This window comes from Hipposideros armiger, unplaced genomic scaffold, assembly GCF_001890085.2.
Source record: "Hipposideros armiger isolate ML-2016 unplaced genomic scaffold, ASM189008v1 scaffold_212, whole genome shotgun sequence".
NCBI lineage: Eukaryota > Metazoa > Chordata > Mammalia > Chiroptera > Hipposideridae > Hipposideros > Hipposideros armiger.
Window position 1 is genome coordinate 1,736,760 of NW_017731562.1, and position 20,228 is coordinate 1,756,987.

The window sequence follows — 20,228 nt, forward strand, 5'->3', positions numbered from 1 at the left end:
CTGTTATAGATGGCATGACCTTGATCCAAATCCTTGGAGTCTGCATTGTGATTTTCCCACTGGAACTTGTCATAAACCCCACACAGCATCTTTTCCCACCACTGATGCATCTAACAGGCATAGATGCCTGTTCAGACTATTTGGGACACTTACCTAACATGGTTAACAGGTATGACCAAGTGCGCTGGTTATGAGCCTTAATAAAATGCTGTTAACACCTGATTGTGTAACCACTCCTTAGAAAATCTGGACACTCCAAACAGAGGTGATTTTGAACAGTATCTATAAAATGTGTTTTCTCCAGGGCCAGAAGCAGGCAAAGCATAGCCAGGAAGAACATGACTTCTGGGCACCTTGTACTCAGGTTTATTACATTGTCCTTCCCTTTATGTTGGACCTCATCTTCTTCTTCCAAGCCTTAGGAAATTTCCCCTCCAAAGTTTTCCTCTTCAAAGTCAGCATTTTATTATGCAGAAGAGTCTAAGGTCATCTCTAGTGAGTTCACTGTGCCCTCTACATTCCAAAGCAATCATAAAAACCCAAGGTCAGTCCAATCTTAATGACCCACAGGCTCCAGTTTACGCCTAAATTTTTATAGTCTTTGTGTATTCCTTAATCTCACCAAAAAAGTACCTAATATTTTTTTTTTTGACACAGATAGCTTGTAACACGAAACTAAGTTAAATGCTCTGAAGAGTTGTAGATAAATTACATGCACTGGTTTTCCTTTATTATGTAGTTTTATTGTCAAAGGATTCGTCAGGTATGATATTTTTTTTCCAGACAGAAAAATGCTTGTTACCTATTTCCTGCTGGATTCACATTTGAGATTATCAAAACCCTGTTATCATCCAGAGTGCTCTTCCTCTCTGAGGCTTTCCGTGGGCTCTGAACAGGGCTGAGACTTCACCTAACAAAGGCAGCTCTGTCAGCTAGAACTGATGGATGGCAGACCTGAGGAGTTACACGATGATATATGGAAACGTAAAAGGCAAAATTAACATTTGCTCATGAGATTTATTTCCTAACCTTTTAATCACTGCTTTCAAACATTTCCTTGTAACTGAATTGAGTGCACTGGAAAGTTCTGTTTTTTTTGTATTTCTATTAAAGCTTTTTCTGCTACAGTACTAATTCATCTATGAATGCTTAGGTCAAAGAAAGACAACATTGCATATGCTTAGAGAAAATATGGAAGTGATTCACCACGTATACATGAGAATTTGTAAATTTTTCCTTAGGCCCTAGGTTTTTGGTTTTTTTTCACCTTTGACTTTCAGAAGTAAATTAGAGCTATATAAATAACAGAACAGCCACATTATGTTACTCACAACAATGGCTAAAAAGAAGGGGGCCACAGTCCAGTAACACTTTAATAAAATGAGCAGAATCCATTATAACAACAGCTCTTTATTACATGGATTCAAATACACAGCAGACCAATCGTGTTCCCTGACATTTAACAATCACTTTCAATAAAAGCCTTAGTGTGTTCCTCAACACTCTAATTCTAAGGGGTTTCCTTCGAATTCCCTTTACAAAGCCTTGCACAAAGAAGTTAAGCACCAGAAAGAAAGACTGTTGTTAGCAGTTTTATGTCATCGTCTTCATCATCAATAAACATGCAGTTTCTTCCTTCTGTGTACATGGCATTGTAAAATGGGTGTTATACTCTGCTTATGGTACAAAGTTTATAAATACAATATACCAATACAAAGTTGAAGTCATTAAAAAGAGCTTAATAACAACGACTAAAAGATAATGAAAACTGGAGTGCTGATGGAATCTGAAGAAATTTAGGAACAACTCACAAACTCATTACAGTAAACATTTTACTTGGGAAGGGGTGAAAGGGGAAATTTTTATGTGCTGCTGACGGGTTTTCTAAGTCGCTCCAAGTTTACTTTCTTTCTGCAATTATCTTTAAATACTGCAAAGCATTGTGAGCTGCATCACTCTGTGCGTTGCCACAGGAGATCCCAGAGCCATGACAAACTGTGATGGGACTGGTGGACAGTTCAGCGAGACACTGATACTGTCCGTTGGCACTCAGTTCTTCTGTAATGACATATTCAAACATGATGGTTAATCAGTGTATATAAAGTACATCCTTTGTATAAACAATACAGTTTTTATCATTGTTGTTTTCTGTAAACATCCACGGTGGCCTACTCTACTTACTCATCAACCTTGTCATTCTTGTACAGACAAAAAACAAAACACAATTGCGCAGCTACAGTCGTTCTCACACACAGGTGTGCTTCATACTCATGAGGGAACTTGAAGGAATAGAGGTATCCAGGCCTCGCTCCAGCCTGCTCAATCAGAAATGCAGATTGGGGGTTACAGTAGCCACATTCTTGCATTTAAAAAAAAAAACTCCCAATGCAAGTCTAATGTGGCTAGTTGAACAGTGTTTGCAAATTACTGAACCACAGCAACTTTTTTAGAAGGGATAAAATCCATTTACTAGAAGCCTGGGAAAACTGTATTTTTCATTATGAAGTCTAGGGTTATTTTCAGTAGGCAACTGAACCAGGAAATACACGGTTCAGGGCAAGACCGCCTTGTGCCTTCATGTTCTTTGGTTATAAATCTGTGCAAAGAATCTAGCTCCATCTTGTGTATGCGTTAGGATGTTTTAAAAACAATACCTAAACCTAGGAAACAAATGTTCTCATCAAGTGATGAATAATTAAAGAAATTAAATAAGACAAGTAGAAATATGTGAGTTATGGTTTTAGAGTGGTCATGATTAACTGTTATTTCAGTTAGAGTCAATATAGTGGAAAATATCCAGATACAATGGGATTATTTAAGGCCTGCAGAGGCTTTCTAGTTATAGCATCTAGGTTTTTGTTTTTTGGTGGTGTTTTTTTTTTTTTGAGGTAAAATTCACACAAAATAAAATTAACCATTTTTAAAGTGAACTATTCGGTGGCAGTTAGAACATTCACAATGGTGTGCAACCACCACCTCTACCTAGTTACAAAGCATTTTCATCACTTCATTACCCCAAGAGGAAACACCACAGCCATTAAGCAGTGGCTCCCAACCTGCCTGCCCACACTCCCAACTCCACGCTCCAAGCCTTTGCCAGTGGCAACCACCAATCTGTGTTCTGTCACTATGGATTAACCTAGTCTGGATATTTCATATAATGTGTGACCCTTTTGTGTCTGGTTTCTTTCACTTAGTTTGTTTTTAAGGTTCATCCATGTTGTAGCATCTATCAGAACTTTATTCCTTTTCATGGCCAAATAATATTACATTGCATGTATATACCACAACTGATTTATCCATTATCTGTCATGGACACACGGGCTAGTTCCACCTTTTTGTTATTGTGAATAGTATGGCTATAAACGTGTGTACACGTATCTGGTTTGAATACCAGTTTTTAAGTCTTTGGGGTATATACCTAGTAGAGTTACTGGGTCATAAGGCAACTCATTTGAGGAGCTGCAAAACTGTTTCCCATAACAGGTGAACCATTTTACATTCCCATGAGCAATATACGCAGGCTGTAATTTCTCTATATCCTCACCAACATTTGCTATTTTTTTCATTATAGCCATCCTCGTGGGTGTGAAATGGAGCCTCACTGTGGTTTTTGATTCGTATTTTCCTGATGACTAATGATGTTGAGCATCTTTTCATGTGCTTGTTGACCATTTGTATATCTTCTAAGGGAAGCATCTAGATTCTTTTAAAGGTACTTGCATAGAAGTTAGCCAAATTAACTGACTGTGTTTTTCAGGCTATCCTTTATTTACAAGAACTACTTAGTTCTTAATATCGTTAAGAAGCATTCCAACAGCATCATTAATTCATAATCTAAAAAGATCAAGTTTCCCTCTTTTCCTAGATTCAAAACCTTCCCTAGTCCTATCCACGACATGGCTTATTCATCTCTGTCTCCAACATCCAACAAAGTATAGACACTTAAGTATTTGTTGAATGGATAGTCTCCCATCAGTCACCTTTTCTGACCATCTCTCCACTAAATTCCCAGGTTTGGCCTCATTCTCAGTATATTAGGACACTGCACTGGAGCCATCATTCAATCTTAAAGTATCAGAAGTTCTTTCAGTTCCTAAACACCCTTTCTCATTGCTAGTAGCTCTGACAAGGTAGGTCCTCACAGCTCATTGAGACTGGAATAAGAGATATCAAATTCACCTGTTATACTTTTAAATCAAGACAATAAACACATGCACATGCATACACATACATACACACACACACACACACACACACACACACACACACAGAGGCACACAACTAGCCAGCTTTATAAAATGAATTAAAAGAAAATCCAAACTGACTTGCTTTCCAGTCTCTCCGCATTTGTCTAAGTGATTAAGGGCTAGAGAGAAGGGAGATGATAGCTGGAATGGGATAAAGCTATAAATTGACTTGCCCCCATTTGTCTCCAAGAACTGAGACAAATTGTGACAGAGTGGAGAGAGAGAGGTCTGGCCCCACAAACTTGGCGCTTGTTCTAGAAATGTGGGTGCCTTTATATTTGTCAATCTACCCAACAGGGCTAGTTAATAGTGTATCTGCAGTCACTCTTCCCCTAATCTGGCTCTACCACTGACTAGCTATGTCATCTTGGGCAAGTTTTTCCACCTTTCTGTGCCTTCCTTCCTTTCTTCACTTAAATATAGAGCCTACTTCAGAGGGTTAGTTAATATATGTAATGTCTTCAGAACAGTGCCTGGCACATAGGAAAGCTCCATAAATCTCAGCTATTGTTGTTTTTATTACTGTAACTGTATAGATGTTAGCTATTATTATTATTTATAAGTATGGGACACATCAATTATATATATTGCTGCTTGGTAATACAGTGAATCCCTGATCATTGAAATCAATTATAATTGAAGTTTTTGTTTCTCAAACATATTTTTAAAAGTAACATGTTTAGGGATAAGCCAAAAAAAAAAATCATACCTATATCCAAATACGTTATATTAAAACCTTGTTCCTTGGCAATTTCACTAAGCAGCTGGATGTAATCTGTATTTGGAATACTGAGGAGGCTTCTTTTCAGTAAGTTGATCTTTTCACCAGGGGAATTCCTCAAAGAATGCCAAGTACATCCTAAAGAATGTCCTACTACATTTGTCTGAAAAACAAGAGATGACGATTAAGGCTCTTAACTAGGACTGGTTCCCAAAACTATAATTAAAAGTACTTAGAAGGCACATTTAGTATTTTATAAAGCATGTTTAAATGGTCATCATTTGATTAACTTTCCAATTTAAACTAGACAACATTAACAAGGGTACATATTTAACTGATACCACGATGTTAAGAAAGAAGAAGCATGTGTAATAATATACTGGAAGTATTTAAAAATACTTCTGTGCAATACAAATGTCTCTCAGTCAAATTTTCCGGTAGTTACATTAAGACACGTAAGATATTTAAGAGCACGATAAACAAATTTGCAAATAACTGAATCTAACAGTCAACTTACAAATTAAAACATAATTTTTATATCTTTATGATTTCTTGTATTAAATACCAATCGTTACAACTGAGAGCTCTGAAGCAGAAAACAAACGGTAGAAAAGGTAAGAAGTGCATGTTGGGTTTGAGAGAACAAGTGATTCAAATGAACGGCAGTACATCAGAGAGTTCTTTCTTCTCAGACTTAGATCCAGAACCCAAGTGAGCTTAGGTTTTTCTGGTCACTTTCTCCTTTTCTTTTTCTCTTTATTCTCTCCTATCTCCTTCCCTCTTCACCCGTTTTTAAAATGCTTTACATTTCCATCTTCGTTTATGGTTCTCAAATTGCTTTTCTATATTATGCCATTTAAAAACCCAAAGCAACTACTCTCTAAAGTAGGGCAACCTATCCTTAGTCTTATTTATTAATGAGCCCCAAGAGAGGTTAAGGGATTTTCAAAAGATCAGAAGGGTGGCCATGCTATAGAATTGAGTAATTTGCAAAATTCACTAAATAAAATTTTATATTCCTTGATTGAAACTAAACAATATATATATTTTTTAAATCATAATTAAATTAGACAGCATAAATTGGTAACTACAATATTGCCATAGGGGATATGAAAGACAGTTTGGGGAATATAACAATAATGTTGTGAAGATTTTATCAGGTGTCAGATGGGCACGTCTTATTAGGGAGACCATTTCGTGGACAGTGTAGATGCCTGACCACTGCAGTGCACACCTGAAGCTGAAGCTGAATATTGTTTGTCAACTATAATTGAATATATATATATATATATATATATAATATATGGTCACGAGATGTGGAGTACAGCATAGGGACTAGAGTAAATGGAATTGTAACAGCTATATACAATGTTGGAGAGGCAATAGATTGTGGGGGGAGGGAGTTATCACTTTGTGAGGGGTGAAATGTCTAACTATTACATTGTTTTGTACACCTGAAACTAATTTTTTTTAAAAAATCATAATTTATTCACATGGTAAAAAAAATACCCGCAATAAGAACAGCTAATGAAGAATAGTCTTGTTTCTTATACCCCATCCCCAGACTTCTGTTCCACTCCCCAGTGGCACTTGCTTTTAAACATTTCTTCAGTATCCTTCCATAAACATTCTATGCACATTCAAGTACACATACATATATGATCTTTAACACAAAAATGATAGCTTACTCTTCTACATCTGTTCATTCTTCTCATATTAGCACATAAAAATGCACTATATTTATCTCAATAGCCTCCAACTAAGGGTTTTAGGTTGTTTCTCGTTTCCTGCTTTTACGAATAATGTTACAATAAAACTCTTTTGTGCTTGGGTGACTTTCTCTGTAGAATAATTTCTAGAGGTAGAACTGCTAAGTCAGAGAACATGTATGCTTTTAACTTTGATACGTATATCCAAACTGATTTTTGAACTACTTTCTAACCCCATCAAATGTCTTGGAGGGTACTTGTCTTCTCATACCCTCACCAACACCAGATATTATCAAACTTTATGTCAACTTAAAAGGTGAAATTAGTATTTTATTCATCTTGCATGAATGAAGTTGGACATTTTTTTCTTTTTCAATCATTTATATTTCTTCCACTTGGTTGTCATTTTTATTCATGTGTAAGAGCTTTTTGTGTGGTACTGAAAACAATCCCTTTAGTCATGTGTTGAAAACAATTTCTTCTCACTTGTTTTCCTTTCTTTTTATTGAGATATAAGTGACATATAACATTAATTTCAGGTGTACAACATAATGGTTCATGTTGTATATATTGCAAAATGATCTCTACAGTAAGCCTAGTTAACATCCAACACCACACATAAATTGTTTTCTTGTGATAGAACTTTTAAGATCTACTCTATTATCAACTTTCAAATACATAATCTCACTGTTTTTATTCTCAATTTCATTTATAGATTTTTTTTGCTGGGCAGTATGTTTTAAAATTTATGAATCTTTTACCTTACAGCTTCTAGGTATAAAAGGCTTTCCCTGCACTAAGATTTTTTAAAAGAAAAGCTCTTCCATGTCTTCTAATACTTAAATAGTTTGAAACTCTTATGTTCAAATCTTTGATCTATCTGAAATTTGCTTTGGTATAGGAACATTAAAAACAAAAGAAACCTTATTTAAAATGGGAGTCAGGAAGCCCTGAAAAGGGAGCTGTCATGCACTGCCACCCAGACCCCAAACAGTAGGACATATCACAGCAGGAGGAAGGAGGAATTTCTCCTTGCCCAGCACAACACCTCCACCTTTGTCAACTGTAACGTGAACCTCTTTAGCTGGTTACCTTCAGGTTTGGGCTCCTGGTTACAGCCCAGCCAATGAGAAGCCATTACTACCCTAAGCCTTTTGAAACAGCCCCTCTCAAGTTCCTCTTTGTCCCCTACAAATGCAAGTCCTTCCCTGTTTTTCAGGCTTGCCTATGCTTTGCAATAGTGTGCTTGTCCTGAATTGCAATCCCTCTGCTATTCCTGAATAAACCCATTTTGCTCGTAGAATAACTGGCTCTTTTTTTTTTTTAAGACCAACAGGAATAAGGTAGCAACCAAATATCACATACACACAGACACTTCCGTCCCCCTAACGGCTATAAGTTGTTTCTACATCATTTGTTGCATAATCTATCCTCTCACTCATTGATTTGAAATCTCACTGTTGCCATATACTATGCTCCTATATGGATTAGTGTCTATACCTGGATTCTCCATTCATTTCTGTTTATTCCTGTACCAACACCTATTGTAACTACTAAATTTTTACAGCACAAAAATTCTCAGGTAGAGTAGCACCCGAACTCCCATACTTTTCCTTTTTAGTTTTCTTGGCTATTCTTGAGAGTTTATTTTTCCAGACAAAACTTAGAAAGTTGTATCAACATCCAAAATAAATTCTGGCATATTCTGAGTGAGATGTTACCATTTTATGTATTTACAATACTGAGTCTTCATATCAAAAATAAAGAGAAAGATTTACATTTATTCATTTTCTGTTACACTGTTTCATCTATACCTATAGATATATCATGATTGATTTTTTTTAGATATATTTTGAATCACAATAGGGAATTTTAAGTATTGATCAGTAATGATTGCTAAATTTTGTCAAATATCTTTTTGGCATCTATTGAGGCAATTATATACTTTTTTCTCCTTTTGACCCATTAATATGATTAATTATAGTGACCAATTTACTAACCTTGAGAAGCTTTGCAATCCTGAAATAAAGCCTACTTGCTTTTCTATGCTGTATTATTCTTTTAATGTTCTACTGAACATTTTAATAAGGTCTCACCATAAGGGAGATTAATCCTTATTTTTTTCTGTTGGGCTATGCTATCGTCAGGTTTTCATGTTAGTGTCATATTGGTTTTAGGGAATAAATTTAGAAGCTTCCCCTATATTGTATACATTTCTGGGAAGAGTTTAAATTGCATTGAAAATTATCTCTTCCTTGAAGATTCAACAAAATTCACTTGTAAACCTTTCTGTGCTGTGTGGTTTTGATGTTATCTCTGATTCAATTTTTAAAAAAGCAAATGCAATGTTTTATATTTTTCTATTATTTTTTTACAGAATAAGCCCTTATTTTATCATAAGCCCCATGAGGACACTGCTGTAGCCCTCACTTCTCATTCTCACCTAATACACTACTCTCAGATCATGTATCACAAGGCATACCTTTCTACAGCTATCAGAATCTCAAGTAATATATCATGTATAGCTCAATGTTTTAAGACACACACACACACACACACACACCCACCCCACCGCGGGTGCCAAAAAATGTATACACATAATTTGTAGTCATCTTTTGTTATCGGTATATATTGAGTATTACCATTTTAATATATTTTTTTCCTTTCTTAAACTGTGTGTACATTTTTTTTGGCACCCCCGTATATGTATATACCCAGCTGTCTACTCAATATCTTCATTTAGATATTCTATGAACACTTTAAACTCAATATATCTTACATTTAACTCATTATCTACTCCCCCTAAAATTCTACTCATCTTCTGTGTTCCCCATATTAATAAATGGTACCAGCATCTATTCAATTGACAAGTTAAAAATGTGTAATCTCCTCCTTTTTTTCCTTACTTCCCACATCCAATCAATTACCATCCTCCCTTCACATTAGTTTTTGAAATAATTTTTAAATCTACCATTTCTATTGCTATTACCTTCAGTTTAGGCCATCATCATTTCTCATCTTTTTTTTTTTTTAATTAGTTTCAGGTGTCTGCTTTCTATAACAACAGTCTAGGTCTCTCTGATTCTACTATTCATTCACTTTTCGTGACGCAGCCAAGTGATTTCCACTCTAAGGCATAAATTAGATCCTGTCCTTCCAGATTAAAATTCTTGAATGACTTCATACTACCCCCAGGACCAAGTTCAAGCTCCTTAATATAGACGCTCCTGCAAGACTGAATCCCTCCTCTCCTTTCTGGCCTCCTGGTCTGAGACTCCCTCCCTCCAGCTTTTATGTCCTAACCATCCCAAGTTACTTAAGCTTCCGAGATGGCATGTGTTCTACTCCCAGGCTTCTGCACATGTCCTTTCTCCTCTCTGGAATTCTTTCCCCCTATTCTCATTCTACAGGTCTCAACTTAGACATTACTTCCTCCAAGAAGCCTTCCCAAACTCCCAGCCTTAGCTGCATGCCTTCTCTTATGTCCCTGCAGCACCCTCTCATAAGGACCAGTTTGTAGGTTCTTTTCTCTTTTTCAGTAGGCTATAAACTCCTTAGGGGCAGAGGCTGTCTTATTCACTGATGTCAGTACCTAGCACAAAGCTTGGCACACAGTATGAACTCACTAAATGTTTGCTGGGTGGATAAATGAATAGACAAAGGGATGGGAATGCACTATCAACATAAAGGCAAAAATGGGACTACTGGCCTACCATCTTTAGATCCCATGCTACTTTTCTGAATTCAACTGTCTCTCTCAAGGCCTCTTACCTGGTCACCCTTGTGACTCTGGCTTATATAGCAAGCAGATAAAATTGGGGTAGTGTGTAACTAAATAATGAAGAGGTTTTTAAAAATGGCAACTCTGAAGTATCTATATAACAAGAAAACTAGGAAAGTCTGCTTTCCAGCAAGAGACACTTCATCACATTAACATCACAGCTGTATGATCATTACTCACTAAAGATATGTGGTTCTCTGGAGAAATATTACTGAATTTGGCAAGAAACTTCTCAGCAGCATTTCTCTTGGCTTGTTTTTTTGATGCCCCCTTTCCTAAATAAAGGGGAAAAAATGGTAGGTTTAGAAAAGAAATTAGTGTCCAGAGAATGATCAAATATATATTGCATTTAATCAGAGAACAACCTCATGGTTTTTATCTACTAGCCTATTCTTTTACTGACCTGACATCTTTGCTTGTTGTGATTCATAGATATTAAACTTACATTTTTAAAGGCATTGCTTTTAATAATTTATCTTTAATAGTTACACTTCCTGTTTTTCTTTAACAGTTTATTTCCCTATGCCTAGTTTTAATGAGTTACATTTGGTTTAATTCTGACCAAACATTCAAATTTATCAAGATACATTTAAATTACAACTCCTATCTCTCAATGTTTATTTCTTACTTAAAATTTCCTATAAACTGACAACTATATGGAATTTCTTTAACATGAATAAGATGGCCATAGGAGACACTGAAGTTGAAAGACACCATAAATTTCATCTCCTTCCATGCTTTTGTTTTCTATATTTAAAAGTTGAGGCCCAGGGAGCTTAAGTAATTTGCTTAACCTGCAAATCAGAGACTGCATCAAGAACACAAGTGGAGGTTCCTGCTTCTAGCCCAATGTTTTCTGCACTGGCCCACAGTACCTCTTGAGGGCAAAAAGTTGATTGGTTAAAACTAATATGCAGCCAAGGTAAAAGTCCCTTCAAAGTCACCTTAAAAATGATAAGAACACTAGAGAAGTTAAAATAAGAATCGTCACTAGTACTTTATTAAATGACTTTTCTCTCATCGTTTATGGCATTTAATAACATAGAAGTTGCTATAATTCAAAAGGATAATTTCTACTTTATTTTTATCACACTGTGATTGATGTTTTGTCATCTAGCCTCTTATGAATCATTTTCAAATGTAATCTTTTTATACTCCCATCTTCTAGAATGAAACTCTAGCTGTTGAAACTCCAAGAGATTTACTATTGCTTTTCTCCAAATGAGTATTTTTGTCACTAATACATCAATGAAGACTGCTTAACGCGTCAAATCATTATTTATCCTTCCATTAACTACTCATGATTTAAAAAATATCAAATTAAGAAGTGTTCTTAAGTCAAATATTTATAGTTAAATTCAACCACAGAGTTAGAGATGGGTGAACAGGAGTCTAATCAATTTTTTTCTCCAGATACGTATTTGAAAAGATATCACAATAGAAATTTCTATGGTCATCCAACATCTGAAAATATTTCAAATATCTTCAATTTGTGGACCCCGAGAAGAAAGATTCATCGGATGAGAAGGAATTTATCTGCTGAGATGGAATCCCCATGGTCAACTGAGGGCACAAGTTTTATAAACAGTAAGAGCCTAAGGCCATTTGCTGACGGGGGCTCCTCACATACTCTGTATACTGGGAAGAACCTCAGACCCAACTCTCGGTTTCCCGCACTATGCCTCACTTGTTTACGCCTTCTGACTCAATCACTACAGAGAAACCCTGGTTTCCTCTTTCTACCAACAGACTGAGATCTGCCTCATCTAATCAGAACTGCACAATTTGGATACTTCATTTATATAAAACGGACCTAAATGGGAACCGAGGCAGGAATTTTCAATATAAAAGGCAGCCTCCCCTTTGTATTGGTGGAACACACTTTAGGTTGCTACCTGAATCTGTCTCTCCCAGGCTGTAGCTCCTTTTGCTCAAATAAATGCTTTTAATTCTGGTTTATAAATTGTATGAGGGTAAAAAGAAATAAGTACCAGTTTCCATAAATGACTCTAGCCTGCAAATCGTGGTATATTCTCTCTTATGAGCAGGTCCTCCCTCCTGCGAAAGGGTATATTCAGGAAGTCTCCAGCCATGATGAATAGCCAATTCCTAGAAAACCAAGATCAGGCTTTAGTAGTTTTTACTATGCAATGGCTCAATAACATAAGTGATATTCTTTCACAATTTTAATCCCACTTATATTTGTATGTTTGAAAAGAATAATGATATTATACAATGGAAAAATAAGGGGAGACCCTGTATTTCCCATAGATATTTCTGCATTTTATTATCTTATAGGCCTGCGATTACAAAACTGAAGAAGTTTCCTGCTATGAATGATGTTCTGCCATTAAGCCATAGTGAGCTGATATCAAAGAGTTCAAACTGCCCTTTTTGGAAATATCAGAGAGGATCTCTACAGGTCTCACTGTCACCTGTCCCTAAAGCCTCTCCCCTCCTAGCTATAGACTTCCATACCCATAGCTGGCTAACTACTATATTTGAGCAAGAGCAAGTGAGGAGCAGAGATAGCAAACAAGCAGACCTGGATGAGGTTGAGAAAAGAATTAAACTACAGAAAAGCTCATAGAGCAGGAAAGAGTCCAAAGGACTGGTTGGGTAACGGGGAGGAGAGTTGTCCAACAGAGCACATGGATAATCTGCAAGAAGGATATTCTGCGTACAGAAATTCAAAGCTGAATATATATTTTTTGGTAGAATAAGCAAACAGACCACTTCCCTAATTCCTGAATGAGGTTACCCGCTTTGGGTTCTTTATATAAAGTCTTCTGTCTCAACAGGAGTAGAAAGAGGTTTGTCACAAGAGTGGCAAGAAATATTCTTAAAGTATAAAACACTCTACCCATGTGCACTGAGGTCCTGTTGCTCTCAAATGAGAATTCCACAAACCAAAGGCAGATACTGTATATGGAAGAAAATCCAAAACATAAATAGGAAAATAATTTTAAATTAGCGCTGTAATATCAAATGATCATAACTTAAAAAACAAAATATTACACCATCTTATCTTCAAAATATTAATTCCTCTCCTTAGCCAAAAAGGAGATATCAATGTAAGACATCTTTTTTTCAGTAGACAAAATGTTAAGTATGGAAAAACTGTGCGACTTACCTGTAATGAACCAATAGGATTAAGCTGGTTCTTTGGTTGCTTGGAAGGATCAGGCATTAAGGGATCAGGAACTGCAAAGCTAAACATTTTTTTAAAGTGTTATAAAACCAAATAATTTCCCCCAAATTATTAAATGACAAGTACTTTCTATTTAACCCTCTATGTCTTTGCTCTTTCTGTTCCTTCTACATGGAATGCCCCTCTCTCTCACCTCTTCTATAGAATCTGATCTATCCATCATCCAAGGTATCTTTCAAACGCCACTTCCTCTAAAAAGCCCATTCTTTTACCCCAGTGGAACATAATCTCTCCCTCCTTTGAGCCATTATAACATTTGGTGTGACCCTTTCTTAAGTAAATTATTTTACCATAAGTTATACATTCTTACGAATACATGTAATTTGTCCATCCCTCACGTTTCCTCTGTACAGACTATAAAATCCTTTATGGTAGGGCCTATGTATCACTTACCTTCATAAACCTTGTAGTGCTTTTTATATAATAGGTGCTCAATAAAATGTATTTAAATAAGGCATACTATTGCTCCAACTACACAAACATGGAAGACTAACAATTAGTCAGAAAATTTAGTCAGGCAATGTGAATAATACAGATCAGAAATATAGCTGTTTTTATGCAGATAATTAAGGAAGAATTATCCATATCTGTATCTTTCTTTCTTTTTTTGATATATTATATATTATCTGCTCTATGCTAGAATAATCCTCCTAAGATTTATATGTTTCCTGCATAGAATAGGTGGCCAGTATGCATCTGGTTTCAGCTTGTGGGATTGTGATTAGGGAAAAAGAGAACAATCTCTTTTAAGTAGTTTGAAATACTAGTTACTTGGGTGATGGGTGCCCGACACTGGATAAGCTGCATTCCAAGGTTACTACCACCTAGGCAACTGAAGAATCATCTCTTCCATGACAAACGAGGTTCAGTTATTGCTACTTCCTCAAGTTTCTTTTCTAACTACCAGAATTTCAAGCTTTACATAGGCTGATGAGATACGAATATTCACTTACAATGCTGCATGCCAAAGCTACCCAAATAATTGTGATGGAGAAGTGAGAAAGTTTCTGTATTAAATCAGGCCACTTTAGGCCTCATTACAGCTTAGTAATTCCCATATTATCTGTCAAGAAGTACAAATATATAGTAAGTGGGTTAGCCTTTTTTGCTGACAAAGCGAAGTGCCCATGTACAGGAAGGATACTAGCTCATTTCTACAAATATACTTAACACTTTGGGTTGACCTTTGGGCAGCACAAAAATAGCACGGTCTTCACCAGTGAGGGGGAAGATCCAAACCTGCCATGCCATTTGGCATATCTAGGAAGCTAGCATAAATCGACCATAATGGATGACCCCCGAGAATTAAGCATCATTTTGTGAGATCCAAGGCTTACACTGGTTAGTGCTGAACTATCCAAATGGTTAGAATAATTTTGAAAAATAGAGGTGCACTGCATGAGAACCTAAATATATCCCTCAGTCAAGTTTTGCTATGGCTGGAAGCAAAAAACCCCCTCCTAAATTTCCATGGGCCTCTGCCATCAGCTATGAGCAGATATACCAGATTATCCTCCAAGTATATTTGAGTGCACGTAAAGAGAAGCAACTAGAAACCAAAGGATACTACTTTATGATACGTGAGATACTCCAGGACCAATACTCTTTCCAAAGTAACTAAAGTACTAATAAAATTTATTTTGGAAAGATATGTCAAGAATTACCATCCCACTTAACATCCTTATATTCGGTACACATGCTTTAACAAAAGGAAATCTTTCTGTCTCCTTCCAAACTAGAATTCCTCACAGGGTACTTTTATAGCTAATCTATTTCCACCTCACACCTTGCTTTCCTCAGTGTAGAAATAATTAAAGTCTTAATACAGTAAGATATTGGTCAGGAAAACTGGTTTTCTCCTGTTGCACCCCATCTAGGAAAAAAAGCGTCTAGTTCAAGAGAGCATTCATTAATAGTTCCTTGCTGTATTTCATTTCTTAAGGATAAAGTTGTCCTTAATGGATAACAGGTTTCCACAAGGAAACAGAATTTTAGAGCTAAATACTAACAACTGTTCACTTTGTTCCATTTGTGAGCATGTTCAAACTTTTAATCTTACCTCAGCCATGATATTTTTGAGCTGCAGAATACAAAGAAATTGAGCTCACCAAATACTTGCATTGGCTTTCAAACTGTTTATGGCAGCCTCTGCAGCTCTATGTTTCGCCAGCTTCTTACTTGTACCTTCACCTGAATTAAGGTTAACAACAAACAAAAAAGTATATGCTGTGAAAATGTGAGGTTTGCATAGATGTTTTCATAATATAAAACATAGTCACTACAGGTTTTACATGTACACATTAGGTAATAAACACACACACATAACACAGTTATACATGATAATAAAATATTCACATGAAAAACACTAAAAAAACCCATGAGTTTTCAAGTTCTATGTATTTAATTCTAGGCATGCCTGTATAAAAAAACCGACATCATGCCTACATCATGTCTATTAATTACCTAAAATGGTAAAAAAGTAGGTATGTCACTCCTGAGGAAATGCAATTTAGTGTTTTACTCTTCCCCTATTCACGGGGAGCAATTCTTCCGTGGCAAGAAGTTTCCTTTAAGGGAGCCACCTACAGCGAAAGGTGCATCATTTTACTCTAACAGCCTGTCCTAGACTGGATTAAACCCCTTTATTGGCAAAGCAGTTGTGGTTACGTTAGGTTCAATGCGAGAAGGTTTATATAGAAAGAAAGTGAGAGCTTATGTTACGTGTCTTCTATACAGTCTGTATCCCTTACATGGATGGGTAGCCAAGGGGGAGACAGGGGACAGGCCTGACTAATCACTGAGAGCGATGCCTAATTTCAGTAAGCAATCACACCTAGTAAATGGTAAATTCAATCTTTTTCCTTCTCTGTTCAAACTAGGCATTGAGAACCCTTTGAAAGTGGTATCAGAATGCTCACGTCCATTCCTCTGGTGTGGAGGAAACAAAGGGGACACACAAACCATACTCATTTATCCATAACACAGATGTTAGGGATACAGTGGAGAACTAAACAGAGTCCCTGCCCTTAAAGAGCACACAGCCTAGTGTAGGATTTTGTCTATAAATAGGCATTTGAAATAGGGAGTGGTATGTGTAATGACAGGCTTAAGTGCAGGCTATAGGGCAATGTACAAAGGGGGCAGCTCGCCTGTTCCTAGCAAGGATTCAGAAAGGTTTCATGAAGGAAGAGACAACTAAATGAAGACCTCACAGACTAGTAAAAGCTAATAATGTGAAGAAAGCTGGGGGTTAGGAAGAACATTCTAGGCAGAGAAAAAGAACACCAGCAAAGGCTCAAAGGCAACACAAAGCATGGTGTTCTCAAGAGACCCAAGTAGTTGGGTACTGGCAGAGCTTGAGGGAAGGAGTTTTGAGATAAAAGTCTAGAGAGTTGGAGGGTAGGGAACAGTCTCCTAAATTTGTGCTTATCAAACTTTAATGTGCATACAGATTGCCTGGAAATTTTGTTAAAACACATACTCTGATCCAGTACGTTTGGTATGGGGCCTGATATTCTGCATTTCCATCAAGAGCCCAGGTGTTATCAACACTGCTGCTGATCACATTTTGAGCAGCAGGGTTGTAAGTCGTGTTAAGAAACCTGTATTTATCCAGAGGTTCATGGGGAATCCAATGAATGGGTTTTAAGAAAAGGAAGTACATGAACAGATTTGAATGGACATCACAGGACTAGAAGCTGAAAGAACAGCTACAAGACTGTAGCCATAATCCAAGTGGAAGATGACAGTGGCCCAAACAGTAGCAAAGGGAAGAGGAGAGAAGCAGACAGATTCAAGAGATATTTAGGAAGTAAGATTTGGAGACAAGACTGGACATGCAGCAGAGGGAAGGGAAGGAGTCAAGAAGATGAGACCCAAATTTCTACTATGAGCAAATGGATACTGGTGGTGCCTTTACTGAGCAAGGGAATGCAGGGGGAATGGATGTGAGAGAGAAGATGGATTCAGTTTAAGTCAATGAGAGACCCAGGTGTCTTTGGGTCATCCAAGCAAAGATGTCCAGCAAACAAAGACTGACACACTGTCTGGGCCTGGGCTGAGGACAGATTTCAGAATTATCAGCCTTTAGACAGTATTGAAACTGTTGAGGCAGATAAGCTTGTACAGGAAGATGGGGCAGTGTGAGCAGAGTAGGGGCAGCCTAGGCAGAATGGTTGCCATAGGTTATAAAACACTGAAGGGTTAAAGGCTCCTTTTTCTTGAATTTTCACTGAATATTTAAAAATACACCAGCTAAAGCAGTCATGCAATGTTGATTCTACAGTTCATATGGGGAATCTTCCAGCTAGCACCTTCAATTCACTTGCCTCACAGGCAAAAAAAGGTCAAAATTTTCTTCAAGTGGCTTCAATGAAAATAGACTCCAGATTTTTAGGGACACAAACAAATGATGCCCTCAGATTGCCAGCTGGTGGAACTTTGGCATTTCTGCTGAATTTTTTTGACATCCTTCCAAATTAAATTTAGCATTCAATATTTTTTGTTTGCAATTACATAGATACATAAGAAATAAAAAGTCTCCATTTACAAATGGGCTTTATTATCATTTGCTCAAACTCACGGACCATAATAAGGTGAATCTGAATTCTGAAACTTCATTACTATGTGACGTTGGACGTATTACTTATAATCTCTCTGAATCTATTTTGTCATATATATGGAGATAATGGCTCATTAAGATACCTGTATATCAGGAACTAGAAGCTGCTATGCAATATAGAGCATTCGAGCCTTCCGCCTTCCTCATTTTGCTTGGATACAGAATCGCGAGTAGTCGAGTGGTATAATGAGACAAAAGTGCCAAATGAGTCTGTACAAAAAGAGGAGGCTCAGAAAATTCTGGGGTCATACTTCCTGATCTATGCAACTATAAAACTTGACAGTACCTACTGATCCAGCTATGGCTGCCTCAAGAATCTTTCCTGCTTCTCCCTAATTCTTGGAAGTACTCTAGGAGGATCCTAGGATCTGTCTCTGAGCTTCTCTCGGTGTCTGGGGATGAGAAAATTAAGGACAGAATCAGATGAAGTTGGAAAGTCCCAATGACCTGAGATGAGGTCTCAGTTTCAAGAACCTGTTCCTCACAGCTGTCTCTAGTAAAAAGGGTACTTTTCTAAACTGATAAGCAATGCCAAGTCTTGACCGCCAACCTGCATGGTCGACAAGGTTAGCTGTGTATACAGACCTGTGCAGGTTATGTCACCAACGGTTACTCTGAAGGTGAAAGTGGGCGCGTGTATTTGCACATCAGATCTTTCACATTCATAAACCGGGATGTTCTTAGTCTTCATGCCGTATTCGTGTAATACCTGAATCGGTGTTTTCCCTGGCTTAGCTGTAATCATCTTCCCCAAACTGCAGAAAACAGAAAAAGGTGTGCTGTGCATGTCAAAACCGGGAGAGAAGCAGAAGCATACAGAAGCCAGTTCTAACTGCCACTAACAGTGACGCGAGAGACCCCGAAGCTCCCCGGCGGCCAGGACCAGAGCTGGCGAGGCGTACCATCTCCCAGACCTGCAACGGCCGGCGTCAGGCACGCGCTGGCAGGGTGGAGGGAGGTCTTTAAGGAGGTAACTTGAATGCAGGTACAGATTCGTAGACGAATAGAAGTGCTGCAACCTCTCAAGACTAAACACACAAATCCCATTCCCCAGGAGGCCGGGTATAATCTCCGCCCACCCCGCCCGCCACCCTAGGACGCCAGAGGGGCAGTGCAGGACCGCAGACCCCAGCCCCAGCGCCGCGGGTCGGCCCGCAGCCTCCCAGGCGGCAGCGCCTGAAAGGGGCTTTACCCAGAATGCCGCTCGAGAGCCGCTCTCCCGCCCCCGCCGCCGCCGCCCCTTTTGCCCACCACTCCGGCAGTTGCTCGGCTCGGCCCGGAATTCTCCGGCGCTGACCTAAAGGTCCCACTGTCCTCGTGCTCCGGCGGCGGGGCTGCTGCGCGATGCCTGCTTTGGGACATGGCGAGAAGGGACGGCTCGACGCCGGTAGGAAGAGCAGTGCGGAGTAACGTCCTCGCTTCCCGGGTCGGCCGGTCCGGGAGAGGAGCACGCCAGCGCCGCCGCCGCCGCCGCCGCCTGCTCCTCCCCTCCTCCGACTCTCTTTTTCCAGCTCCCCTTCTCCCAGCTTGCGTCCCTCTGGCGAAGAGGACGGGCGGGGGCGGAGGCGGAGCCTCTGTGCTGCAGCTCGGGCCAGGGCTCCCGGCTACGCCCCCTCGCTGCCCTATAGCTCCCGGCCTATCTCCCTGCCCGGTCCCGCCCACTGGCTCCGGGAGTCCTCGGCGCCTGGCCCCGCCCCTGTCCCTCTAGACTCCGCCTCCTTTCCCAGCCCAGGCTTTCCTTATCTCCCGCGGGTGCCCAGCCTGTGTCCTCTGGGGGGGGGGTGTCCTCGGCACCCTTTCCCCGGCCTGATCGAGGCCGTAATTGTGTCTAAAAGAAGGCCGTTTCCTTCCTGGAGAGGAGGCTTGTCGGGCGGGAAGGCTTTCAGACTCTGTGGGATCCGAAGCCCAGTCTGTTTTTGGCGGTGGGGAAGGACG

At 38.6% G+C, this 20,228-nt stretch overlaps 1 protein-coding gene across 5 annotated transcripts; it reads right to left on the minus strand.

Annotated features, from left to right (window-relative positions):
• Positions 1-1,222: 1,222 nt before the first annotated feature.
• Positions 1,223-19,826, minus strand: PRKRA (protein activator of interferon induced protein kinase EIF2AK2). Of its 5 annotated transcripts, none has more exons than XM_019654032.1 (8): positions 19,591-19,826; positions 18,879-19,048; positions 15,781-15,862; positions 13,595-13,673; positions 12,453-12,570; positions 10,642-10,736; positions 4,960-5,134; positions 1,223-2,058 (listed from the first exon to the last, which is right to left on the minus strand). In XM_019654032.1, the coding sequence occupies exons 1-8, from the start codon at positions 19,653-19,655 to the stop codon at positions 1,901-1,903; spliced, it is 942 nt and encodes a 313-aa protein (XP_019509577.1). In that variant the 5' UTR covers positions 19,656-19,826; the 3' UTR covers positions 1,223-1,900. The 5 variants fall into 5 exon arrangements, with proteins under 5 accessions (XP_019509577.1, XP_019509581.1, XP_019509578.1 ...); XM_019654036.1 differs by having other exon boundaries at positions 1,356-2,058; positions 15,732-15,862; positions 19,003-19,048; positions 19,591-19,624; XM_019654033.1 differs by having other exon boundaries at positions 1,356-2,058; positions 19,545-19,620.
• Positions 19,827-20,228: the final 402 nt, after the last annotated feature.

Coding starts and splice junctions, on each gene's coding strand:
- PRKRA (XM_019654032.1), bottom strand. CDS start 19,655: ATGTCCCAAAGCAGGCATCGCGCAGCAGCCCCGCCGCCGGAGCACGAG. Junction 15,863..18,878: donor TGGTGACATAACCTGCACAG/GTCTGTATACAC, acceptor ACCTTAATTCAG/GTGAAGGTACAAGTAAGAAG. Junction 5,135..10,641: donor CAGAGAACCACATATCTTTA/GTGAGTAATGAT, acceptor CTTGTTTTTCAG/ACAAATGTAGTAGGACATTC.